Source organism: Microtus oregoni, unplaced genomic scaffold (genome assembly GCF_018167655.1).
Source record: "Microtus oregoni isolate MIOR12 unplaced genomic scaffold, Mior012 000013F_ref0000133, whole genome shotgun sequence".
In the NCBI taxonomy this organism is placed as follows: domain Eukaryota; kingdom Metazoa; phylum Chordata; class Mammalia; order Rodentia; family Cricetidae; genus Microtus; species Microtus oregoni.
Window position 1 is genome coordinate 37,573,465 of NW_024543072.1, and position 27,042 is coordinate 37,600,506.

A 27,042-nucleotide genomic window follows, 5' to 3' on the forward strand; every position below is an offset into this window, starting at 1 on the left:
ATGAGAAAGTTCCGTAATGGCAAGGACTGTCTTGGTCTCTTTAATGTACCACCCCCTTCCCGTGTCCAGCTAGTGTTACTGAATAAAGGGCTATACACAAGTGCTCCTTAGAAACTGAATGAAGCTGGCCTGACAGTCTCCACCGTCAGCTTAAGGTTTCCTTGGCTACTCTTGTAACGTAGCTGTGACCTCCTGCTATGGTGAGAAAAGTCTCTAATGACAGAGGAGTTCCGCATGACGACTTACCTCCCAAAACAATAATGGCACTTATGATGATTGTGAAATGCTTCTGGACCACAAAGTAATCGGCTGGTCTCCCACAGAGCAAGTCAGGCTTGCTGTCATCTTTTGCTGCCCAGAAAGAAAAATTGTTGCTTGGCATTGCTTTTCCAGAAGTAAATTGCACTTATGGCAGACTACCCTGCTGTAAAATGGGAAAAATAAGAGGGGGAAGAGGCATGAGTCCTACTAGGGTTCAGTTTATTCACGTTCCACATACTGAGGGGGTAGCACACTCAGATATGAGCACATTTATGCCCTCACTTGCCTTCATTTAGAGGGAACTAGCAGCAGCATTTGTGTTCCTTCATCATCATGCTACCTACACATGGGAAGGAGTGGGTCGGGACTGGACTGGACTCTTTTGGTGGTGACCTGATCATGTGCTTGCTTGGAGCTGTAAGTCTCTCAAAGGCCAAGACTGAGTCTTTGACTTTCATTAAGGCCGTAAACATGGTTCACAGCACAAGCCAGGTTCACCATAAACACTGGCAAGTGAACTCTCTGAGGGGGAAGGAGCAAGGACAAACGCCACGCTCCTCATTCTCTGTGAGTACAAGCCACTCTGGAATGCCACTTGGCTACTTCAGCTTCAAAACGTATTGCTCCTCTCTCAGCAAATGAGAGGCAATGTAAGTGGCATCACGTCAGCTAAAGTTGGGAGGGAAGACAAGGATAAACAATATTTTTTAAAAAACTAAAAAGACGGAGGTTGAGGTTTGATTGTGTGAAATCTTTGACTGCGGTAGAAAAGGCAGTTCTTGCTCCAGGCCATGAAGCCTGACCACAGGCAGTGGCTTGTCATGTCAACAACAGGCAGGATACCGTTCCTAATGGCCCCCACTGAACTGGTGTCCTGTGTAAGACATAGCAGGCATAATGATCTGACAGTCCTGAGAAGGATTTGGCTTCGTCTGTTTCCCTTATAGCGAGCCTTAATCTAAGAGCTCCTGAAGATTCCTGAAGTCATCTCAAGAATAGCCTTCATCTTTTGCCCCGTTTTATACTCATTTGCTACCACTCACAAAGATTCTAAAGTAAAGAAGGAAATGGTCACTACATCTTTAAGTTACTCCCAACCCTCAAGCAGCTAGTCGGGTCCTTCTCTCCAAGCCCTCATCCCCATGTGAATGACCTTAAAATCAAGTTCTTTCCCAGAGGTGTGTTCTTCCAAGCCTAAAATGGCTCAGAGTTGACATCAAACTGTAGCCTTTCAAAATCTCAAAGAACAGGGCTCAGTTGGGCTCAGCTCTGCCTCTGTTTGCCAGGGCCAGTACCACCAACTGATACCAAAGCCAACGCTGTTTCCATGCTGACCTCCCATTGGTTTCCTGCCAACCTGATTTTGTTCTGATTGGCTGCACTCATGATTCCCACCTCCAATCCCAAAGGAGTTATGGAGTTGCAGAGAAGCAGGCTTTTAATGGCCACATTGTAATCCGCACCAACAACTGTTTTTAACTGATTTCCTTTGCCTGACATAACAGAAGAGGGGGGCAAAGACAGCCACATAGACAGAACCTCTGGGGTTTTAAAAACTCACGTGATGTTTTTCTTATGCCAATTCTTTCCAGCTCAGCCCTGATCCCCTTCAACACTACTGCCTTCTCGCTCATTTCTGAAATTAGCTCTTAGCTGGCACACAAAATAATGGGTGGGGTTCATTGTAACATCTTAGTACATATGTATATTGCTCACATTTGTGCCTCTCACTATCCTCCCACATCCCTACTCCCCACTTTCTGCCTTCACGTTGTATCCATCTTACCCACCCATCACCCTTCTGGTCCCTTTAGACTTCTTCCCCTACCCAGACCCCCTGATTCATTCTTATTTACCATTTTCCTTTTCTTCCTCTTCTATTTACTAACGTCCTCATTTTTCTCCATTCAACTCATCACTGAATTTCAGTTCTTCACTTGAAGGGACAATGTCACCCACTCTCCTGAGGATGTATTCTTCAACAAATTCTTGATGCCTAGTATGTGAATCTAAATCGCTACAAACAAACACTGTTAAATATTTCTTCGGTGAATGCTAGTCATCAACTTGCAGTTTGCTGCTGTGGAAGAGTTACACTGTGTGCAGGGAACTCTTTTTCTTTCTGTTCCTTACTAATCAAGGTTGCTGTGTGTGCTCTTCCAGAGAGCGCCAAGGGGAGCATCACACAGGAAGCTGGCTGAATCCGTCATCTGCATCACTTCTGTGGTAAAGAAGCTCTGAAGGATGTCTCGATTCTTAGAGACTGAATTTCAGTCAGAAGTTCTATATCTGCCCCTGAATTACAACTAATACATCCATGCCACCCTAAAATGATCTCTGCAACTTTCTTTGTATCGATGTGTGGTTTTCCCTCACGTGATGCTCACCTCACCAGGCTAGCCCTCGCTTTCACTTTCCATTGTTGGTTGTCACTTTGGCGCCACTGAGGCTGCACTGCCTCAGGTCATTTTAAACTATGCCCTTCCCTGCTGGGTTTAGCTCCTGTTTCCCCGTTGTGATTCCCCTGCCCCCAAGCTCTCTTGGTTCTCCCAAACCTTGTAACTACAACTCTTGTAGTTTTAAGTTTCAAGACTCAGGTTCTCCAAGTCCACGTACCTCAAGAAACTTGGACAAAATGTATATTTAACATGGTTCTGAAAGTCAGAGGGCACCTAACTAAGCTGCAAGGATGATGGGGCTACTCTTCATTATAACCACCCTGGTGGAGAACCTTTTCAAAAGCAATAATACATTTATATTTTGCAATTGGAAAGCAGTGTCCAGGCAGATCTCCAAGTTCGAGGTCAGCCTGGTCTACAGAGCAAGTTCCAGGACAGCCAGGGATACACAGAGAAACCCTGTCTCAAAATAATAAATACATTTTATATTTCACCATTCTGAGTAAAGCCAGCAGAAGTAGGTGTTGATAGCCCTGGAGAGCCCAGAGGCTAAAGTGTGCTTTCCCCCTCGTGTCTTCTGACAACGGACTATGCTATGTGACTGAGACAGGCCTGTAATACAGATGAGTCACTCATAGCTTTCCATCTGCCAATAAGTTGATTTGGTCAAGGGTGGACATGGGACTGCAGACAGGTGGGTCAGACAGGTCCTTGGGCTGGCATATGCCACTGCTGAGAAAGGGAATGGACGTGGCAGTTCCATCACCATCTGGGTAGAGTCGCGGTGACTATCCCAGGATACCTGGAAACCATCTTCCCGGTCATAGGGGGGAAAAAACCAATTATCTAAGAACCCCGAGGTACCATCTGAGGTGTTTCCGATTTCTTAACAGATGCCCCTGTAGTTCTGCCCTGGGTTTTATCTTTTCCCAGAAATCACTTCTTGGGTTAATAACTTTTGTCACCTAGAAAGGCTGGAAAATGAAGAGTAACTTCCATTTCAAACCCAGTAGCTACTGGCACATTTATTTACTTGAAAGTTGGTGGGTTCCTTTCTTCAGCTCAGATCCTTCCCCTCACACTTTAGAAAAGGCAAGGTGGCACTGGGACCAAGTTGGGACATACTCACTGAATCTTTGGGCCATTATTTAACATCATAAAAAAAAAAAAACAAAAAACAAAAAAAAACCACCTTCCTGTGGCCTCATAACAAGAGCCTTTTTCTCTAGCCTGCAGGGACATTCCCCTTTCTCATTAGCCCCCTCTAGTAGCCTCACAGAGGATCTGAAGGCTCTGATCGGGCTGTACTTCAGTCCTGGAGGCTGTCACTCATGCTCCCCGCTAGACTTTTGCAGCTTCAACCCACCATCCACTTTCAAAACCAAAGCCACAGATTCTAGGCTTTGTTATGTCACCTGACATTTCTGAGTTTCAACGTGTGTGTTATATTTTACTGTGTAACCAATAAATATAAAACTGGGTGACTTAAAACGAAACATTTATTTATCTCAGAAGTCCGTGATTCTGAGAGGAGTCAGCAGAGAATGTTGCCTCCGCTCCATACAGCATCCAATAGTGGCTTGATTGGAGAATCCACTTTCATGATGACTTCACTCCTAGTCAGGCAGGCTGGCAGCAGCAGTTAGATGGGTGGAGAAGGAGTCAGAGCTGCAAGCTTGTGAATCTTTGAGAGACCTTTCCTTGTTGGTCTTCTCACAGGCCGGTTTCTAAGGTTACCGGTATCTTAAGAGATTGAGGCAGAAGCCACATCACCTCTTATAACGTAGCATTGGAAAAGACACAGAATCACTTTCAACTGTAGTCATGGGCTCCCCAGATTCAAGACAGCTCAGAGATTCCTATTTCTACACTAGGAATGACAGGACCACACAGCGAGAGGAGTATGTGAAATGGGAGACTAGGTGATCTTGGACAGTATAATCCGCTGCATATTAGACAAATACTGGGTAACTGTCAGCCTTTTTACAAGGGATTTTCTGCTAAAATAAATATCAGTCGGCCTCCACTGGTCGAGTGCAGTAGTTGTCAAAGATTAGATACTACAACCATACTGGTGTATGATAAAGTTTTATCATCTGTGGTAAAATGAGAAAAGTAAATCTCACATAAAGTCCTCTGCATCATCTAAGCCTAAGTGTGGCTTAGAATGAAAATAGCTGCAACAAAGAAGGGCACCTGGCCTCTTCCCAATGACGCCAGTGCTGGGATGCACAGAGTGTCCTGGAAAACACACATTAAAAGGGCCCAAAACAGATCTCCTTCTGCCAGCAGTGAACGCTCAGGGTGTCTCGCAGATAGACTAGCATCAGTGCTTCTGCTGAATGGGAAATGCTCACAGAGTGAAAAGATCTCAAAAGTGAGATTTGGGGACACATTTACACTAAGATTATCTCAATGCCGTGACCAAGAGAACATGGCCTGGCGAGTGTTACTAAAAGGCTTCCTTGTTTTCTTTCTCCTCTTTTTTTGCTGTTAAAACATCTTTTGTTACATCTTTTGATAAGGGACAGAACTTGCTATTTTAATAATGTTATATTAATATCCTACCTTTATATTTTTACATTTTTTATGATCAACGAAACATAAACCTAAAGAACTACCATCTAGAACTAATTATAACACTGAATTAGCCTTTGACTACCTTTTGAATACTATGGAGGCATTCCTGAATTGTTAACATGAGCTTTTAAAAACATAACTACCCTATGCAAGTTCAGAAGACACCATGCAGCTAATGAATAACATCAAACTCACAGCATAAGTGCATTGAAATCTATTAATCTAGCTATAAGTCAGTGCAACAATAGGTAATAATTGATATCGTCTTTCGCAAAACAGAAGTTATAGATCCACAGATATAAACAAGTGTTCAGAGCTCCACATCAAAGGAATCTCTAAAATAAGATCCAAGAACCTCTTGGAAATCACTAGGCCATGACAATGAGATGACAGTTCAAGAAATACAAAGCTGAGGGAAGGTGGACATAGACCCGCAAGGTTCGATGTGGGTATGGCTTGTCTGTTGGGGGAGTGGGTATTGCAATAGTGCACCGACACAGCGTAAGATAAGGTTGCTATCATTTCTATAATGCAATCAGGCTCTATAAATGAATGGAGATTTAATGAGTTCTAGGAGTACTAGGTAATGTTAGGTACGGGGAGTAAGGTGAATCAATTCAACTTTTAGTTAATAACTTACTATTGTACAAGCTCTTTAGGTATGACAAAGAGAAAAAAAAATCTTTCAGAAAGATCATTGCTCATCCACATGGCGAGACAAGCATGTTAATAGTTACACTGAGCACAGAATGAGGCTCTGGCAACAGAAGTGCCCCCAAAGAAGGAAGGAAGGGTTAGATCTCTAAAATACAGGAGAGCGGGACAGTCACGGGGTGAAGAAAAAATTGTCCCGCCAAGAATCAGAATTCAATTCTGAGAGTTTCTGACAGCGAGGGCCTAGAAGAAGAGACGCTAGAGGGGAGTTAGAAAAGTAGATTATAAGAAAGTTGGGGTGTTGGTATAAAGGTGCCAATGCAAGGGATTGTAAAAATACAGTGTGAGCAAGTGTATCAAAGGCTATAAAATGTTTGAGGACAAAGATTGCAAGACAAAAGAGGGAGAGAGAGGTTATTCTAGTAGATGGTAAAAATGTTCCTTTCTTCCCTGGGAATAAAGGTGGCTTACGGGTCTCCCTTCCTACTCACAGGGAGCACAGGCCTGGAAAAGCACTGCTGCCTTCATGGTCAAGGCTCAGAAAAGGTGGCTTTGAATGAAAATAACAGCAACAAAGAAGGGCACCTGGCCTCTTCCCAATGACGCCAGCGCTGTGCACAGAGTGTCCCGGAATACACGCATTGAAAGGACAAACACAGGTCCTCCTGCTGCTGCCAGCAGCGAACACTTGGGGTGTCTCACGGATGGGCTAACATTAGTGCTTCTGCTGAAGGGAGCTGAATAGAAATCGCTCATGGAGTGAAAAGATCTCAAAAGTGAGACTTGGGGACATATTTAAATCAAGATTATCTCAATGCCATGGCCAAGAGAACAAGGCCTGGCCAGTGTTAGTGAAAGGCTTCTGTTTTCTTTCTCCTCTGAAGGGAAAATAGTTTGCATAGCAAGGCAAAGAGGAGGAAGTGGTAAGAACGGGGACTATTCTCTCTTTCTCCTCTTTTTTACATTTTATTTTCTATAAAAAACTTTCCCAGAGAGTCACAAAGGAATAGGAAGTTTAGGGTCATGCTTAACTTGACTAGAAAAGGGCTTTCCAAAGACCTTTTGGGTAACCATGACCTTTAAAACCTGGGCAATATGAAAGAGAATGGCAGGAAGTGGCATGGTGCCAATTACAATATCTGTATTACCAAACCTCCTGGGGGAGGGAAGCTAGGCAGATTTGTGTTCATTAGGGATATTAAAGGTAACAGTGGACTTCTCTCAGAAACTGTCTCCACCTTCCAGGTGAATTTTAATTCAGACATAAAAAGTAGCAGCCAACACTAGAGGACCCTGCCCCAAACAGTTCCTAGTATTTTGAGAATCCTTTAGAAACGGCCTAGTGCATCATTTAAAAAAATGGATTTCCCTAGTCTACTGGAAATTTCTTGCCTCGGTTACATAGAAAATTATTAGCTTTTCCGTGTGGCTTTAAATCCTTGCTCAGCTCTTCTGAAGGAACACAGGAACTCATGAGGAGCCATGCTTGGAGGACTCGTGAGGAGATGTGTTTGGGGGAACAGAGGCCCAGCCTCTGAGCCAGGTATGAGTGTTCTGAACAGCCTGCCACAAGGTCAGGGTGACCGAATTTGTACCCAAACATTTCTGCAAGACCTGAGTCTATTTCTTGAATTTGGCTGGCAGGAACGGTTTTGTCTTATCTAACACTGGGAAATAACATGGCTGTCTACACCATGTGGGGTCTGTAGAAGGCGCAATCTTGACTTCTTTGCTGATCACGGCTTAGATTATCGATTTGGCGCTTTTTACTTGCCCTGAAAGAAGCACATTTTAAAATGACATTTGATTAGCTTGAGATATGGAACACGATGAAGCCAGTTTTTCAAACAGTGGACATGGAATACATCAGTATATCCTAGCCTGAATCAGCCATTAATTAAACCCTGGCACTTGGGTACATCAGTTCCAACAGTCTCCGGCTCTCCTGTGGTGCTAAAAGCCACAAGGACACACTTTTCATGTCCCCGTTTTTCCTGGTGCTTCTCAGCTGAAAGCTGTCTGATAACTTCCAGTAGTCTTAGTAAAACGATCACAAGCTAACTCTGGCCCTATTTTCCTGCCCTGCCTTGACAAAAGGACTACAGCCAGCCAGATGGGAGCTCTCCACTCCCTTACTCTCTAATCTGAACCCGATATGGGCAGCCTGTGTGTCCACTCTAAAACTGTCAAACTCTACCCTGGCTTCACGACAATTCCTGCTGCTTCAGGGAACTTTCTCTATGTTCCTTTGGCCTTCTCTAAAGTTCACCTTCCTGGGTATACACGCTTTTCTCACAATCTACAGAAGCAACTGCTTAAGAGGTCGGGGGGGGGGCACTCTAAAGACTCTGTTCTCCCTTCAAGGTACCTAGGAGAGTGCCAGCCACCTGCTCAGTATATATTAGTTATATAGATGGCAAGGGTGAGCCCCTTTACCACCTATACTAGCCTAATTGTCTCAACCTCTTAAAATCTACAAGCCATCTTGACAAACACAAAAGGCTTAGGTAATAAATGCCACACACACACACACACACACACACACACACACACAAAAGTGAAGTTGAATTCCAACCCATTCTATGTACAAGAAAAAAGAAAGGAAGGAAGGAAGGAAGAAAGAAACCTCAAACTTTATCAGAGGACTAAATGCAAAAACTATAAAACTCCAAGAGAAAATCATTAGTTTACATCTTGATAACCTTGGACTAAGCAATGTATCTCAGCTACGACACCGAAAGACTAAGCTTTGGGGCTTTAAAAGATACAACCAAGAAAATGAAGACATGCTCACCCAGTCAGACAGCGCCATCTCATTACATCGATCAAGGCACAAGAGGAGTGGACAGCTGTCCGCAGAACCCCGGGCTCTGTTACCTCACAGCACCACACATTACACTGAGTGGACAGGGTATCGTTGGCTCAGGTTGTGGCAAAGCTGTTCGTTAACTGAGCCGTAACCCAGACAAGTGCCACCCACATTCCTATTGGGGGCTGGAGCCTGGAATTTAATCTCACTCTTTCATCTTCAGCTGCAGTTTGGATGTGCCTGCCTCGATGGCCAGTTTCTTCCTTCTTTCACAGGATGGAAATAATTCTACTTAGAGCCTTTTGCTAACTCAAGAAAATGCCCTCACAGACGAGGGCAGTTAGCCAATTTGTGCCTTTTTCCTAATTATTCTGGGCTGTCCAAGTGTGTCTCTGGAGAAGTTCTGGAAACTTCCACGAAGTCTCTTTTGACATTTAAAACATTGTCTCTCCAGCAACTGACTTGAATGAGAGACCAACAAGACGAACCCCTTCTTTATATTCCTGGCCCCAGCTCTTCTTCCATACCCGTCCTTCCTTCAGCTCTCAGGGAACACAGGAACAAAGTGTATTTGTCAACAATGGGTAGTGAATAGCCTAAGGTGACCTCAAACTCGTGATCCTCTTGCCTCGGCCTTCCCAGGGCTGAGATTGCAGGCATTTGTCACCATGTCCAGCTCAGAGTCATTTCTGATATTAGACTTGTATCCAGAATATATAAAGAACTGTTATAACAAGATACTTTACTTTTAAATTTTAGAGGAATCAAAATTAATAGTTCTCCAGAATAATCATACAAATGACCAATAAGCACATGAAAAGATGTCTATAATTAATAGTGATCAGGGAAATTCAAATAAGAGTATGATGTCATACCCACTAAGTATGTCTAAGATATTTTAAAGACAATAATAAATGTTAACAAAGGCATGGAGAAATTGGAATCGTCATATGCTGTTGATGAGATCGGAAAACAGTAGCCCCCTAGAAGACTAGACACAGAGTTACCTATGACACAGAAATTCCACGCCTGTTTATATACCAAAGAAAAAAATAAAAGTATATGGCAATACCCACAGTTCATATCAGCATTATGTATACTGGCCCAAGCGTGGAAACCAAAATGTCCTCTGGTTGGTGAATGGATTAAATTAGTATCTATACAATGGAATGTTATTTATCCATATTAAATGGTAATACATGTTGCAAAATAAATAAACAAGGACTATGTCAAGGGACAGAAGCCAATCACAATGAGCAATGTGTTGGTATAATTCTTTCTATGAAGAGTTCAGATCTAAACTGGGCATGATGTCTCACATCACATCCACCACTTGACTAGATGAGGCAGGAGGATTATAGCAAGTTTGAGGTCAGCCTGGCCTACACCACAAGCTCCAATCCAGGTAGGGTTACATAGCAAGACCCTCTGTTGAGCAAATCCATAAAGATAGAAAGTAGAGCAATGATTGCCAGGGCTTGGTGGGAAGGGATAGAAGGCGCCTGTTCATAAGTGTCAGACTTCTTATGGGGTAGCAAAAGGCCTAAAACTAGAAATGGTGATAATTATACAACTTTCTGAATATACTGAGAAACATTCATTGGTGCTTTCAGGGATAAATTTCATGAAAATTGCATAACTATAATCCTGCCGTTTTAAAATCTTAGATATAGCTGCCAATGAGATTTGATGTGTGCATCTCTTCTGGTCTCAGGGTATCATTGCCACAGTGGTGTTCCCCAACCAAAACCAGAATTATAATACTGAGAGTCTTTTCCAGACTGTGATAAGCTGTCTCCCAGAAGAGTATCCCCTCCTGGGTGAGAATCTCAGGTCAAAATCTGTTGCATTAGTTGGGGAGATGGCACTTGTGATCCAAGCACTCAGTGGGCATCAATGACATAAGCTTGGAAAGGAGGCAACAGTGATCCAAGCACTCAGTGGGCATCAATGGCATAAGCTGGGCAAAGTGGTACCTGTGCTCTAAGTACTCAGTGGGCACAGGCAACCTGAGCCACGCAGTAAAACCTTATTCCAAAAGACTCAAAGGCAGGGCTGGGAAGATCATTCAGTGGCTAAGAGGACTGGATGCTTATGCAGGGGACCTGGGTTCAATCCCCAGCACCCACATGGTGGTTCACAACCATCTTTAGTTCCAGTTCTGAGGGATCTGATACCCTCTGATCTTCAAGGGCCCCAGGCGCGCATGCAGGAAAAACACTCATAAAATAGATTAAATAAATCATAAAAAGATATTACAAACATATAAAATTTAACAACTGATAAATGCAATATCAGGATTAGAATCAGGCATATCTTACAAAAATAATTCAGTTATTATTAGTTGAATGAACATAGTTAAAATCATAGATATTAGAAAGAACAACACTGAACTGAATTATTCTATATCCTGACACTCAAGCCCAAAACTTACGTGGTGTAGACATTTTTGTGAGGATGGGAGTCATAATCTCCTCTAGTTGCTGTTTCTGCTCAAAAAGCTCACTGATAGAAGCTTCTGGATGGGTTTCCAACCACTCATTCTTCATACGGCACGCATTGAGGATAGTGTTCTAGGAAAGAAATAGAGAATTTACTTCTGCTTATGTATTGAAAAATAAGACTAGTATCTCTGGGATCAGCAGGACAGCTCAGTGGCTAAAGGCACTTCCATCAAACCTGATGACATGAGTTCGATACATGGAACCTACACAGTGGAAGAAGAGAACAGATTCACCCAACTGTCCTCTGACCTCAACACCTTGGCATTCACACACACAGGCACACATGCACGCACACACACAGGCACATGCACACACACAATAAATAAATGTAATATTGTCTTTACAAACTGGAGTATCTCCAAGACTGTGCTATCTGAACTTTATCCAACAGAGTAACCCTTAGATATATTTAGCTCTTGAGTATTTGAAGTCTGGCTAGTATGACTGAAGAACTAAATTTTGAATTATATTTAATTTTAAATAATTAAAATTGAAACAGCATATGGCTTCTGACTACTGAACTATCTAACCAGTAGAATGAGAAGCCATGAAATTCACCACTGAGCATCAAGAAGCCTTAAACCAAGCTACCCTTTCTCCCTGATTCTCTGTTTCTATTGAGCCCTCTTGATGAAAGAAATGTTTGCAAAAGTTGGATAGTTTGCAAAAGGTGGATAGTAGGGCTGGAGCTATGGCTCAGTGGTTAAGAGAACTTGCTGTTCTTGCAGAGAACCTGAGTTGAGGTCCCAGTACCCGCATGGCAGTTCACAACCATCTATAGCTTCGGTTCCAAGGGATCCTACGTCCTCTTCTGGCCTCTGTAGGTACTGCACACTCATGGTGCGCATACATACATGCTGACAAACACTCATGCACATAAAATAAAAACAAATAAAGCTTTGGGGAAATGTCAGGTGGGATGAGCTACAGGAAACTCCATGAAAATAATATTTTACTTCCTTTCAATAGTGTTCTACCAAACAGCACACCCACACACATTCCTGATGTCTGCTTAAAGACAATTCTCACATGTGCCTCACACAGACAGACAGAATGTGCCAACCAAAATTAAAAATAGAAAAGTGTTTGTTACAGTAATATTTATAATAATGAATAAAAATTGACAGCCTGTTGGTGTATGCTTTCCATGGTGCTAAATAATAAGCCGTAGATAAGAAAGCTTGCCAAAGAGACAGATTCAAGGAAGTGTCCTTAAGATACCCAGAGAGGGAAAAAGCAAGCTACTAATAGTAATCTATATAGCAGGATCCCACTTTTACAGCAATAGACGCCCTTTATAGACCTCTATTATCTGTGCTTATAAAAATGAAGAGGAAAATATGATAAAAATAACACAAAATCACTATCAGAACTCCAGGGCAATTAAACTGGAAATAAGAAGGGAACTAAGTTCATTCAAGATCATTTTTTCCTAATTAATTCTGTGTCCATAGTACATTTTTTTAATTGAAATTTAAAGGTTTTTTTTTTTTAAGCCACAGTTGACAAAGCACTGTTCCTTCCTAGTGAGAACTCCATGAGTTAAAGGTTCAACAGCCCTCGTGCCTGCTCCAACCAAATGCTTCCTGTACTTTCCTCGTGCCTGCTCCAATCAAATGCTTCCTGTACTTTCTTTCACAAGAAGTACTGTAAAATAGTTTATGAAGAGATAAAGTACAATGTGTGCCTTAGTGAGATTTGGTGATGCCCACTAAGCAACAGCTAACTGTCATTTTCACCAAATAATGTCAAAACAAATTCTCATGTCTCCTACACAGAAACACAGAGAGCAATTTAAAGCCCTCACACATTTCTAATACCTGGAACTATTCACTTTTTTGATACAGGGTCTTATTATATAGCCCTCCTTGGCCTGGTTCTCAGAGTGCAGCCAGTCTTGCCTAGAACTCAAGGCAATCCTCCTGCCTCAGCTTCCTAAATGTTGGAACACAGGCTGCCACTATGCCCAACTTATTGAGCACAATTTTAATGTATATCCAAACCGATTTTTTTTTACTTTTTTCTCATTATGGAAGATTTGATACATGCATTATATACATATACATACATAGAAAAGTGTATTATGTATGTCTTTTTTAATTTTATTGATTTTTATTGATCTCTACATTTTTCTTTGCTCCCTTCCCTGCCTCTCCCCTTCTCTTTAGCCCTCTCCCAAGGTCCCCATGCTCCCAATTTACTCAGGAGATCTTGCCTTTTTCTACTTCCCATGTAGATTAGATCTATGTATGTCTCTCTTAGGGTCCTCATTGTTGTCTAGGTTCTCTGGGATTGTGTATCATGTATGTCTTAAGCTTTGAAGCGAAATATAGAATTGAATATCAGAGGAGCACAGTTCTCTAACAGAAGAATAGAAAATTAACATCTCCCAGTTCTCCTCACCTACCTTCCCCAGAGACAGAAGCACAAGCCATACTTCTCCCTTCGTAGTTTGACTATTAAAATAGGTGTCCCTGACAATATGTGTTGGGGAGTGGTTAGCTTTCTAAAAACCTTTGCAAGTCTTAGTGGGTTTGTTTGTTGTTTGTTTTTCCAAATCTTCACTCAATACAACATTCTAATACGCACCCATGTGGTCAGGTGTGATATTGTGTACATCGGCCTCATTTACTTTGTATCATCTCTTCTCTTATCAGAAGCTTACTAAAGAAGGGAGAGGAGGGAAGGAAGAAGGCGAAGGAAGGAGTAGGAGGAAGGAGAGGAGCATTAAGAAGAACCGTCTACCTCCAGAACATCAGGACAGGTAATAATCACAACATAGTACCTTGTCTTCCTTGAGGAGTTTTCCTGGTCCCTTTTCTGGGTCAGTAATGATGAGAGAGGACTTTGTGATAAACTTTTTCAGAACCAGCCTTGCATCTGAAAGAACAGGACAGAAAAATATAAGACAAGGCAAAAAACAAAGGGCAAGGCATCCCGACTGTGCAGCCACCGCACAGGCAGAACTCGGTGCGGTTTGTGTAGAAGGTCCACCGGCACTGTCTTTGAGGATTCTGAAAACCAGCACTCAGGGACACATCACTTCAGAGCACTCAGTGTGTCCCTGGAATTACAATAGGATTTTTGAAGACCCAAAGAAATATAGAACATGATACCGGGTCCCAAACTGTCATATTTGTTTAAATGTTCATTCTGGAGAAAAGAGCAACAAGAGAAAAATATTTCCAACAGACAGATTGTCACTTTCTTGAGCTTTAACACACACACACACACACACACACACACACACACACACTAAAAAGAAAATCTCTTTTTAAAAAAATGTTTAAAATACTTTTATTTACTTTAATACTCATAGTCATCACACAAACACACACACACATCACAAGATCTGCTTAAAAGTATACTAATCTGAGAGAATTAAGAGCCTGAAATAAATAAAAGGGCTTACCATATTCTTACACAGAATTACTGAATGCTAGAAATTGTAGATTAGTCCCAAATTACATTCTGCGTGATAAAATAGTTTTCTGTGGCTGCTGTATCAAATATCCAGAAATCAGGTGGGTTAAGACAGTTCAAATTCATCCTCTCACAGTTCCAGAGGTCGAACAACTGAGTTCAATTCTGCTGACCTGCAGGCCCTGAGCAGAGACACTGATCCTTGCCTTTAACTTCCACCGAGCCGCCCGTATTCCTCGGCTTGTGGCCCTTCCCCCATCTTCAAATACATCCTTCTGATCTCTGTTTTTATCATCAAGCTACCTTCTCTTCTGTGCCAATCCTCCCTCTGTCCCTAGCTTATAAAGACACAAATTACATGTGGGCCCAACCTGGATAATCTTCCTAATCAAGGACTCCAAGGATCTGCAACGTCTCTTTTGCTATATGATTCAACAGTCACACGTTTCAGGGATCTGAATCCAGTTGTTTGGTAGCCATTATTCAGCCTTCTTTCTCATCCACTTACAATTCACATGCATCTCACAGGCAAAACACATTTACCCATCCCAATACCCCCAACACGTATGACCACATCAACTCAAACTTGAATTCTCATCTAAATCATCACAACTCAGAAATTTCAAACCTCAAACTCTCAAGCATGTGTGTAAGGTTTGGGTGAGACTCTATGTGATCCATCCTGGGCCAAAATTTTTCTCTATCCATGAACCTGGTGAGCCAGAAACAGTTTATCTTCTTCCAAACTATAATAGTGGCACAAGCACAGAACACAGTCATAGACACTGCCGCTCAAAATAATGTCAAAATATAGCATACAGATTCCACTTGGCTTCAGACCTGGAGATACCTTTCTAATCCTGCAGGCCTGTTTCTTTACCCCCTGGACCCAAGGATCCACCCACTGAATCATCTCTCCCTTATCGTGAATTATATCATGTCACCTGACCTGGTAGATTCAAAGCTATAATTTCAAAACTTAAAAGGCTGAGACTGAAAGATCTGTGGTTTCAAAGCCATGCTGGATTACAGAGTTCCAGGACAGCCTGGACCTCATAGTAAGACCCTAATTGAGGAGGAGGTGGAAGAGGAGGAGAAGAAATGACGGAAGGGAGGGAGGAAGAAAAAAGAAAGTGTGTGCTAACAGTTGAATAGCTTTATCAATCTGTTCCTGCCTACAAAATTTTGGTAGACCAGTACTCTTCTTTTTATTTTAATTCTCTCTGTCCCTTTGTTGAAAATGGTATTTCTATCTATGTAACGCTCTCAAAGTCCTTGTGAGACTCCCTACATATCACAGAGATTGATCTAGTCAGAAAGAGGCTCCTCCTGATCTTTTGTGGATAATTTAATTCCCATCCTGACTTATGCAGAGATGGCTGGGAGTATGCATGATACATGCTCCCCAGCAATTCAGTGGCAAAAAGATGTCCATCTATATTGATGTCTTTCCCTCCAAAACTTATTTTCTTGATGGGGACTCTCTTGATATTTAGTACCTATGCTCTTAATAGACTTCTGCCACTGTAATAAAATGACTGAAATATGAAACTTATAAGGAGGAAAGGTTTATTGGCTCAAGTTTCAGGTTTCGGTCTCTAGGTGGTTAGTCCTGTTGCCTGGCCTATGACACGGTAGCAATATCACAGGGAGTGTATGAGAACCAAGACCTTGTAGTCAAGAGCAAACACAAAGGACAGGAAGGGACTGAGATCCCACCAGTCACTTCAAGGGCCCATCTCCAGTGATCAGACCTCCCACTAGGTCCCACATCTCACAGTCTCCAGTGATATGCCTTTGGCACAGGGGCTTTGAGGGAACACCTCAAACCACAGGAGCTTGTCCTGTGATCTGTGTGTGCTGCATCCCCACACTGCCAAGCTCTGCTCCCCTTTTGCTTGACAGTTCTTCCAGTAATTTATCCCTTTCCTCCCACATCTTACCATAGACAGCAAGAAAAGACCAGCCACACCTTCAACCTTTTGCTTGGAAACATCTTCATCTAAACTTTCAAGCTTTCCCTCTCATTCTGTTTTCCATACAACAGCAGGGTCCAAAGCAGCCAATCTTCCTGCTGTTCCATAGCAAGCCCTCACTGCCTTTGGGAGTGTTTGCTTGTTTTCATGAGGTTTATTATTTTGATTGCATGCCTATTGCTAAGTACATTCCCTGGCAAAAACATTAGCAGATTGTCCGTTTTCAAGAAACCTATGATGATTAGCTGGGTACAACTTTTCACCCCAGTGCATTTTCTTAAATGATGTCATTGAACTTACCCCTGAGTCACTATGACTGACGATGTAACAATGATCGTCACTGTGTATTTTGCTAGGTGTGCTGGGCTGCCTTAGCAGGATTATCTGAAAGGCCTTGACAGAAGCACCAAATTAACTAGCATCTTCTGCTCTGTCTGACCAATTTTTCAGCTCAAGATTTTCTTCTTACTTAAGACAAAAAGATGTCTAACCAAAGAAGATCTGTGCTTTCTCCCCTGCTGTTCTTCTGTTTCTTCCGAGAGAGCGCCTGCATTTGTGATGGGACAATCTGGACGAAGGTCGGATGGGAGATTTTTCCGGAGGAAGTGCACTCCCTGAAAGCTAAGGCTCCCCCATCCCACTGTCTACCTTACCCTCTGGACAAATTCTGCTGCAACTTTGCTAACGTGGACCTAATCCAGAGTTCTTTACGCCTCACGTACATCTTAGTGCAAGCTCTCTTCTTAATTCTGTTTGTTTTATCTGTGCATTATCTATGGATGAAATGGACGAGACACCAAAGAAAGGTGAATTTGCGATGCAGATGGGAGGAGTTGTGACATCTCAAAGGTGGCACAAGGTTACGCAATTCTCTGAAGTTAACCTTCCCTGCTCCCCACTCGCCTGCCCCACTTCCAATATCTAACAGTGCCCTGCACACACTTATGAGTTCCACAGAGGTGTGTTTAATCGGAAGGTCCTTAAAATTATCTCCACCAGCTCCTTCTTTCAAGTTACCAAATACACCAAAATACTGAGATGTGGTAGGTAGGATTGTAGGAAATGAGGTTACCTGTCTGTCCTTCGGTAAGTCACATATTCTTCCTCAGCCTCCTCATAAAATGATCTGAAATAAGGGGGTCTCTTAGAGAACCTGTGAGTCTATCAAAGCTCACTTCAAAAGTTGGCATAAACTTCTCAGTGGAATGGGCTTTAAACTGATTTCTAAATGTTAGAATTTAGTGGGAAACGGGCTGCATTCCCAATTTTGCCAATAGATGGCACTATAATTCAAGACAATCAAGAACATTCTTCCTTGACCTTCAGAGTGACCTAAATATGTGTTTTCTTGTTTTTAAAATATTACTGTATTATGTAGTGATCTTTCTTAGTAAAAGAAAATACTTTTCTGTAACAGGAGGGACTACTTATTGGGGTTTCTGTCTTGCCCAGTTCCCACAGCCGTTTAGCTCCAAAGAATCACAAGAAGTCTACATTAGGATATAAACCGATTGGCCCATTAGCTCAGGCTTCGTATTAGCTCTTATAACTTATATTAACCCATTCTTTTTTATCTATATTAGCCACATGGCTCAATACCTTTTTCAGCAAGGCAGGTCACATCTTGCTTCTTTTGTGGTCTGGGCAGGACTGCGTAAAGAGCCTCCTTCTTCCCAGAATACTCCTGTTCTCATTGTGCCACCTCTACTTCCTGTCTGGTTTTCCCACCTATACTTCCAACCTGGCTACCAGCCAATCAGTGTTTATTTAAAATATAATTGACAGAATATAGAATTGTCCTACACCACTTTTCTTCTATTTATTTGGTTCTGGGATTAAACCCAGGGCTTCCTACATCCTAGGAAGCTCTCTATAGCTCACTGAGTTCTGTCCCCAAATCCTAACAACAATCTTAAGGACTCATTTTATGTTCCAGGAACCACGGAGTGATTTTACTCAGGTCAGCCTGCCAGGAACCACGAACTTAAAGAAAACTAGCTCCCCACTTCCCCTGAAGTTGTTGACTGTCCATAGTTCCTTATGGAGGGGTGAGGGTTTGTGAGCCCTTCCCCATGCCATGCTAGGATGTGCATTGTCCTGCTCTTGTGAGGATCTTGTGCAGACAGTCATGGGTGCTGTTAAGTTCACGAGTGCAGAATTCCTGTCCTGGTCAGAAGATACTGTTTTGCTCTCATCCTCTCTGACCTCTGGCTCTTTCAGGCTTTCTGCCCGCCCCCCATGATGCCTGATGGGAAGGGGTATGATACAGATGTCATGTTTCTGCCTGGGCACTCACATTTATTTCTGCACTTTGACCAGTTTTAAGTTTCTGCATGAACTATCTGCACAAAGAAATGTCTCTGATGAAGTCAGAGAGTTGCACTGATCTAAGTGGGGAGAGATACAAGTTTAGACTGCAGTTTGATACTATGCCTACTTAGCAAAATAATATTAGTAGATTCACCAGTGGGACCTGTGAGCTCCACTCCCATGGGTTCATGGCCAGATATGCAGTACCAGCCCCGTGTTTCCTCCTGTGGAGCAGGCAGGCCTTAGATCCAATCAGAAAGACCAGGTTACTCTAGTAGGTCCATGCCACAGCTTACCATGCCGGTCATTGCTGCAGTGCACAGGGCTGACAGCTGGGTAAGACCAGGGCAGCAATACTGTGAGGGCTAGCCAGCAGGGAGGAAGCCATCGGGTCAAAACGGACTCAACTTCTCCATGTCTTGAAGGAAAGCATCCTAATTTCTCTGGGCAAAATGTTCTAACCCTAGAAAACACTAGCCAGTGTTTGCTGGTGGTGACGTGTAAATACGTGATACGTAGATCTTAGTAGTATTTAAGTTTGCTTTTTCAGAATATCATTTCACTTTGAAATAAAACAAAAATCATTTGTTTTTGTTCTTTCAGCTGAAAAAGCAAGCCTCTTTAGAGAAACACGGTAATGACCTAGAGAGTCCATCCATCTATGACATTGAACAAATCCTCTGCAGACTGCTGACCACGACATCAATGATGACCAAGTTCCTGAAGCAGGTGTCCCAACATTCTTCCCTTAAAAAAGTTAAGCGACTACATAAAGTAAAGAGGAAGAAGAATAAAGGAGAGGAGCTGAAGGATTCTAAATCTAAGCACATGCAAATGTAGCCCAGTCAAGTACAGAAGCGTACAAAGGCTCTAGCAGAACTACCTGAGGATGAAAAGGGTTTTTTTTTTTTTTTTTGGAAGTTGGTGTAGTATTTTGGTTTTGGGGATTTTTTGCCATAGCCTTTACTGAAAATTTTTCAGACAAGTCTGGATTTGCATTCAACTGCAAAATAGTCCACACTTACTAATGTGGCTCCCATAATAAAATGAAAACACCTTAACATAAAAGTTATAATCTGGTGGCTATTATAGCAGCAACATTTTTTTTCCAGCCTGACGATTTTTTTTTCATCATGACAGGTAGCTGCTATGTGATTTACACTGCACCATTTAGCTTTCCCAAGTCTCAAAAGGAAGGATTCATCACCGGCCCCTCCTTCCAGAGAAGGGAACTTGGGTACAAAGAATTGGAGTACTCTGCTCACGCTCACATAGGATTCATACCCAAGCATCCTCTAGGGACCAAGTGCTTACCCTTTCCACCAGCACTCTAGATTACTATGGAAGCTATGGCATGGGCTCCAGTAAGGCAATCTTGTTACATTCATTTCCAGACCTAACATTTGACTTATGCTCTTAGCTCTGCTACTATGTATTCAAAGCCCATTCATCTGGCAAGGTCAAGTTGAACTCAAACAAGTTGGCTTCCTGTTCTATCTCAGGGCAGGGACTGCCTTTCCTGCCAGTTTTTCCCTTTAACCTTTCTCTTTATGCTCACATCTTTCTGATACTGTTATATAATTGCTAGATGCCTTCTAGATGATTGTCCAGATGGCAGAAACAACCAGTCGTGCCTACAACAATATTAGCACATTCAGTAGCGGGCATTCCATCAATGCTCGCTAATCTAAGCTCATGCATGCAGATAGCCGTACAAAATAACTTGAAGTCTATAGGCACACAGCAAGTTACACAGGTATGTCTTTTTAAAGGCTTTCCAAGCTGTGGTTTACAGATCTGGAGAATAATAGAGCAAACTGTGAGCAAAATTCAAGGTAGCATATAGATTTTTGGACTTTGTTGAAATAGAAAATGCATAAAAGACATGAAAAATTCTAAGTGCATATCTCAATGAATTTCCATAAACAAAATATCCATGTAACCAGGGGCCAAATTTAGAAAATAACAGGTCTCAGAAGTCCTCCTGTGCAATAGGGTAATTGGGATTTGGGTTACTAACACCATAAGTTAACTTTTCCTAAGAAAATAATTTTTTTAAATTTTCAATAACAACTTTTTCTCTGGGGGGTCAAATATATTACTGATTACAAATATATTATTTAAACATTTAAATATTTAAACGTTTAGGTAATAGTGTACTTTGCCTAGGTCTTTCAGAGAACAACCTTGAACATATATTGTATAATTTATTGCTTCAATTGTCAGAAGTTGGTAAACCAACAAGACACATGCCGGGGGCGGGGGGGGGGCAGGTAGTTAGGAGCAAAGTAAAAGAGAAAAGAAAAATGAAGGCAATCTTCATAGATTGACAATAGAAAATACAGTATCTAGTTGGAAGGTAAAAATGTCAATCATCTCATGCTATGGCCTCAAACATCTTAACATCACATGTGCTCCTTACCTGCCCAGTCCAGAAAATGAACACACTCTGTCTGAGAATAGCGAGCGGCCACATCTCGAGCTTTCTCTCCCCGGAAGTTCAAAGCGTCTATATCGACGTCCAGTTCCACCAGGGCCTTCAAAGTTTCCAGGCGGCCCCAGGCTGCAGCGCAGTGTAAGAGAGTGTATCCTATCAGAGTAGAGATGGTCAGGTCAAACAGATTTAGGAGGGCTTGGCAGTTTTTAACTTTATGGTGGTAGAAAAGGCATTCACATTCTGTAGGGAGCACACTTGAAGACTTGTTTAGCCTTTTCAAGGCCCATAACGTGTGTTCCAATACTCTGATACATTGATGCTGGACAGCAACAGTGAGCAGCAGCCCCCAGGCAACCATGTAATCACATGAATAAACAGCTCCCAAGCATGTTCTCTGGTATACAGAGTTGCTATACTATGATAACCAGGCTAGCTAAGTTTCTGCTTACAGTACTTTATAATGGGTCCATTGGGTCATTGGTGTAGGAGGTCCTTCTGTTTATGTGTTGCTTTTATTGGTCAAATAAAGAAACTGCCTTGGCCTTTTGATAGGGCAGAACTTAGGTAGGCGGAGTAGACAGAACTGAATGCTGGGAAGAAGGGCAGACAGGCAGATGCCATGGTTCTCCTCCCTGAGAAGGACGCTGGTTAGAAGCTTGCCAGTAAGCCACAGTCACGTGGCAACCCTCTCCTTTCAACTGGTCATGATTTCATCACAAGTCAGGGTACATCTGTATGTTTGTTATTGCGGACTATTTTATGTAGTGGATTGTAAACGTAGCCAAATACTGAACAGTTACTAATTAACCAGTGTTCTACATAGTAAATTCATTGAATTTTAGAGACCTTATAGCATCAGAATTATTATAATCCTCATCTTACAGACAAGAAAACTAAAATTCAAAGATGCTCAGAAACTTGCCTCAAGGAATGCGGCCAGGAAAATGATGGATGCAAGATACCAACCTGGGCAGTCTGACTTCTGAGCTCCTCCACATCTGCTAAGGAAGAGGGCAATCTCCCTATCAGCCGCCCACTTGGGAACCGCCAGCCTATACGACTTTAAGGAACTTTCGTCAGACTCTAATTACCCTCGCTTTACTCTTAATTGAAATCATTAACACTGTGTATGCTTTGATTTGCAAATTCATCTTTTGAATTAAATCTGACAGTGTGACTTGCCAAACTAGAAAGCAATTTCCTGGACTTAGTGAGGTGTGCAGTAAAGGGGGAAACACAGGGTGCACCTTCAAGAGTTTTTCCCGCTGATTTGTTTAAAAATCAAGGATCGCTGTTCTATTGTCCTGAAACGCCCCAGGTAAGTTGGGCAGCCAGGGCTAGGAACACAGCTTCCCTAATATGCACAAGGCCCTGGGTTCTAGAACGCAATTAAAAATTATCTAAATTCAGGTTCCAACACCAAAGCTTCTAGCAGCCCTCACTAAAAGATCTTGGGAGTCAGGGGCTCACAGGCTGCCCTTCACAAGCCCCATGCCTTGCACACCCAGAAGGTCCTTCACACAGGAAACATGTACACTGGTGGGTGACCTAGGGGCTCTCATTTGGCCCGTATCCAGAGACTACTTGGCCAACACTTGTCTTAAGAACCCAACCCTTTTGTTCTCGAAGCATCCAGGAATGTTCTGGCTTTAGGCAGCCTCTGGTTTGTCGGAGGTTGCAAACACTATACCATTACCAGGGAAAGGAAAACGCTTTTACTTACAGACCCTGCTATGAGAAAGTGAGTCAGCTTTGTTCACAGGTCACTCAAAACAGAAAATGTGCCAACTGGTGACAAGTATAAGGGAATGGATTGTAACTTTAAATTTGTAACCAATTCCAAAGTGACTCATTTAAAGAAATACACACACAAATACACACACATACACACACACACACACACACACACTCTTGAATGCAGGTGTGGTGTGTGCACACATATGCACACACACACACATGCACACACACTGCTGGTAGAGGAGGTGTTATTAAATTCTTATCTCTGGCCATAGGCCTGAGTCATTTGGATGTAGTGTAGACCTGGTACCCAGGGTGACTGAGTCATGCTTCTGATATGAGAAATTTCAAAAGAGAACTTGAGTCAATATAAATTGTAACAGTTCAGTACACTTATCCCTAAGAATAGACTTATGACTCCCTTAAATAGCCAAAGAGAGGCAAAAAGAGCTGAGCAAGAATTAGTGTGTTGAAGCTCTTATGAAAGGACTTTGTATGTCCTTAATTTAATCACTACAGTAGCCCTAGGAGGGAGGTATTCGCCTCTTTATAGTATATAATGGAAAGTAAAGGCCAGCAAGTCTGCACTTTCCCAAGACCACGCTGGTAGTACATCCCCAAGTTTTTAACATCACAATAAGCAAAATATTTAAGAACTCTAAGAGCCAGAGCCTGGCTGGAGCATTGTCTCATGTCTTTTTTTTTTTTTTTTTTTTTTTTTTTATACCAAAATGTGTTTATTGGTATGGTTCCCACTCATCTCGAATCCGGTGCTTTTCAGTGCTGCTTCCTCCTGAAGGAGCATCCTTCTGTCAGTCTTGCTTTCCCGCCTGTAGGCTGACAGAGGACAGTGGAGCAGCCGACACACAGGACTACCGTCTGTGCATGGCTAAAGACCGTGGTGATTTTATAGCATCCTGGGCACTTCACATCCATAAAGTAGGAATTGGGGCTCTGCACCAGGCGCTTTTTCTTGTGTTTCCTTTTTTCCTCCTCTGGTGAGGGATGAAGGAGATCCTTTGCGAGAGGCATGTTCTCGTAGGGAGGTCGTCACCGCCGGAAAGGCTGTCTCATGTCTTTATTCTTGACGCTTTTAATCCATTATAAAATTAACAGAATCTCTCACAATGTGGAGGTGTGAGGAGTCTGAGGTCAGAGTGTTGATGTGGACTTTGCCAAGGCCCCACATGGTGGGAAACACAGAGATGCTCTCCAAGCCCTTAGTCCACTGCCCGAGGTCAGAGTATTAGTGTGGACCTTGCTGAGTCCCCACATGGTGGGAAGCAGAGAGATGCTCTCCAAGCCCTTAGTCCACTGCCCGAGGTCAGAGTATTAGTGTGGACCTTGCTGAGTCCCCACATGGTGGGAAGCAGAGAGATGCTCTCCAAGCCCTTCGTCCACTGCCCGAGGTCAGAGTATTAGTGTGGACCTTGCTGAGTCCCCACATGGTGGGAAGCAGAGAGATGCTCTCCAAGCCCTTCGCCCACTGCCCGAGGTCAGAGTATTAGTGTGGACCTTGCTGAGTCCCCACATGGTGGGAAGCAGAGAGATGCTCTCCAAGCCCTTCGTCCACTGTCCATCTGTGGGAGATTCTCACAAAGACTCACTTCCCAGCGCTCCCGCAATGGCATCCATTTCCAGCTCATGACTTTTGCAGGGGACATACTCAGACCACAGACTATGAGATACCACCCTTACCATTCCTTCCTTCAGTCTGAAGGTGGAAATCTTCCATTAGCTGAATGGTCCAGGGGTCCTGATTCACTGAGAGAAAGACACTCTCTATAGACAAGGCACTGCAAGTGTGACCAAGAAGCCAGTCCACATAGGAGATAATCTGGATCTCAAAAAAACTAAAATCTGGATCTTCTCTAAGCTGAAATAACTCAAGGTGTCATCTACTCATTAAATTCACTATGACAACTGAAAAGTAGGTGTGAAGGGGGGCTGTATATTTTAATATAATCAGTTTAAAATAAAACTGTTTTAAACAAGCTTTTTACCAAGAAAAATTCAATGTTTTTAATCCTTTGCTGGAAATAGTCCATTTTGTAAAAAAAAAAAAAAATACAAACACTTTGCAGTACATTAACAGCATCACTATTCCAAGAGAAGAAAATCCTCTAACATTATTTCAGGCCCAGCAACCTGGCTCAGTGATCAAAAGTGCTTGCCGCCTGACTCAGTCTGACAACCTGAATTTAATCCACAGAATTCATATAGTAGAACAGATGCCTAGGAATTGTCCTCTGACCTCCATACGTGCACGTGCACACACACACACACACACACACACACACACACACAATGTAAAATAAATTTTTAAAGTAGGATTCCAGAAAACATTCAGATAAGAATTGGATCTTTTACCTGGTGCATGTTTTTCTAATCCCTGCACTTGAGAGTTAGAAGCATATGGATCTCTGTGAGTCTGAGATCAGTTCTGTCTACATATCAAGGTCCAGGCAGGGCTACACAGTGAGATCTTGAGAAAGAAAGAAAGAAAGAAAGAAAGAGAGACATAAAGTCAGAGAAAAGAAAGAAGTAAGGAAGGGAAGAAAGTAGAGAGAGAAAGAAAGAAGAAACAAAGAAAAAAGGAAGGAAGAATGAAAGAAAGGAATAAAATAAAGAAAAAAGGAAGTGAAAATAGAATTGGACTGGCAATGAGCTTTAGATTCCAAAAAGAAGGATACAGACGGAGGATTGGAAACCCCACAGAAAGAAAGAGAAGGATTCTAAGGATGAAAGAACAGAGGTGCATAAGAAGTAGCACCCTAGCTTTCTTTCCACTGCTGTGGTAAACACCATGACCAAGAGCCACTTGCTGAGGAACCGGTTTATTTCATCTTACAGCCTACAGCTCACAGTCCATTATGAAGGAAGACAAGACAGAAACTCGAGCAAGGCAGGAACCTAGAGAAAGGAACTAAAGCAGAGACCTCAAGGAGCGCTGCTTACTGGTTTGGTCTCCATGGCTTGCCTTTTTATACAACACAAGACCACCGTCCTCGTGTGAGCAACACCTACAGTGGGCTGGGTCCTCCCATATAATTACCAAGAAAAACGCCTTGCTGTCTTGCTGACAGATGAATCTGATGGAGATACTTTCTTATTTGAAGTTCCTCCTTCCCAGATGATCCTAGCTTGTATCGAGGTCCTGAAACACTAACCAGCACTGGAGGTCACAGTGAGCCAAAAGATCAGTTAAGCAGGAAAAGCAGTCTTCTCCTTGTGCAGGCTTTGTTCTGTGAACCTCACAACTGCCAGGGCATTCAAACCTCATCCTGATCCCGACACAGCACTGGGGAATGATGTTGCTCTCAGTGATACATAAGGACCTGAAACACAAAAGGCTGCTTCTAGTTATAGAGTGTGCCGAAGATAAGTTCAACTCGAAGAACTGAAATAATGAAAGGCAAGAACAGAGAAAGCAACCATTTCTACAACTAAAAAGGCAATGGCTAACATAAAAAAATAAAATGAAGTGGAGGCTGGAGAGCTGGTTCACTGGCTAAGAGCTAGTACAGGAACCTCGTTTAGTTTCCGGGACCCAAGACAGGAAGCTCACAACTGTTTGCAATTCCAACTACAGAGGATCTGGTGCCCTCTTCTGGCATGCACAGGCAACTGCACTCATGTGCACATACCTACACACAGACAAATATAGACAAAGACACACACACACACAGTCACTGAAAAATAAAAATAAACCTTTCTAAAAGGAGAAAATATAAAACTTAGCAATAGGAGAGGCTATCTTAGTTAGGGTCACTGCCTCTGTGATGAAACACCATGACCAGAGCAACTTGGGGAGGAAAAGGTTTATTTGGCTTACATTTTCATATCGTTGTTCATTATTGAAGGAATTCAGAACAGGAACTCAAACAGGACAGGAACTTGGAGGCAGGAGCTGATGCAGAGGCCATGGAGGAGTGCTGCTTACTGGCTTGTT

General features: G+C 42.5%; 4 protein-coding genes across 5 annotated transcripts in view; 1 reads left to right on the top strand and 3 right to left on the bottom strand.

Annotated features, from left to right (window-relative positions):
• Positions 1 to 382, bottom strand: part of Slc9c2 (solute carrier family 9 member C2 (putative)) — a 58,700-nt gene extending 58,318 nt beyond the window's left edge. Inside the window, exon 1 of the mRNA XM_041662448.1 lies at positions 247 to 382. Coding sequence (XP_041518382.1) covers positions 247 to 382 — 136 coding nt within the window. The remainder of the gene's footprint in view (positions 1 to 246) is intronic.
• Positions 383 to 4,144: 3,762 nt separating this feature from the next.
• Positions 4,145 to 27,042, bottom strand: part of Ankrd45 (ankyrin repeat domain 45) — a 30,031-nt gene continuing 7,133 nt past the window's right edge. Inside the window, exons 3-6 of one of the 2 annotated variants that reach the window (XM_041662731.1) lie at positions 21,339 to 21,479; positions 13,993 to 14,087; positions 11,138 to 11,276; positions 4,145 to 7,669 (exon numbers count right to left, since the gene is read on the bottom strand). In XM_041662731.1, the coding sequence (XP_041518665.1) occupies positions 7,638 to 7,669; positions 11,138 to 11,276; positions 13,993 to 14,087; positions 21,339 to 21,479 (407 nt within the window). In that variant the 3' untranslated portion in view covers positions 4,145 to 7,637. Of the gene's footprint in view, positions 7,670 to 11,137; positions 11,277 to 13,992; positions 14,088 to 21,338; positions 21,507 to 27,042 lie in introns of both variants that reach the window. The other variant, XM_041662730.1, reaches the window with a different exon arrangement.
• Positions 17,089 to 19,756, top strand: Tex50 (testis expressed 50). The gene is made up of 2 exons (XM_041663006.1): positions 17,089 to 17,412; positions 19,520 to 19,756. Exons 1-2 carry the CDS (start codon positions 17,089 to 17,091, stop codon positions 19,754 to 19,756), a joined length of 561 nt encoding a protein of 186 aa, XP_041518940.1.
• Positions 23,819 to 24,154, bottom strand: LOC121455153 (40S ribosomal protein S27). The gene has a single exon (XM_041662732.1). It carries the CDS (start codon positions 24,120 to 24,122, stop codon positions 23,868 to 23,870), a length of 255 nt encoding a protein of 84 aa, XP_041518666.1. The 5' UTR covers positions 24,123 to 24,154; the 3' UTR covers positions 23,819 to 23,867.

Bases quoted from the DNA above. Each gene is read 5' to 3' on its own strand.
- Tex50 (XM_041663006.1), top strand. From the start codon at position 17,089: ATGTCTAACCAAAGAAGATCTGTGCTTTCTCCCCTGCTGTTCTTCTGT. The intron at 17,413-19,519 runs GTGAATTTGCGA...TTGTTCTTTCAG, and splicing joins GGACGAGACACCAAAGAAAG to CTGAAAAAGCAAGCCTCTTT.
- LOC121455153 (XM_041662732.1), bottom strand. From the start codon at position 24,122: ATGCCTCTCGCAAAGGATCTCCTTCATCCCTCACCAGAGGAGGAAAAA.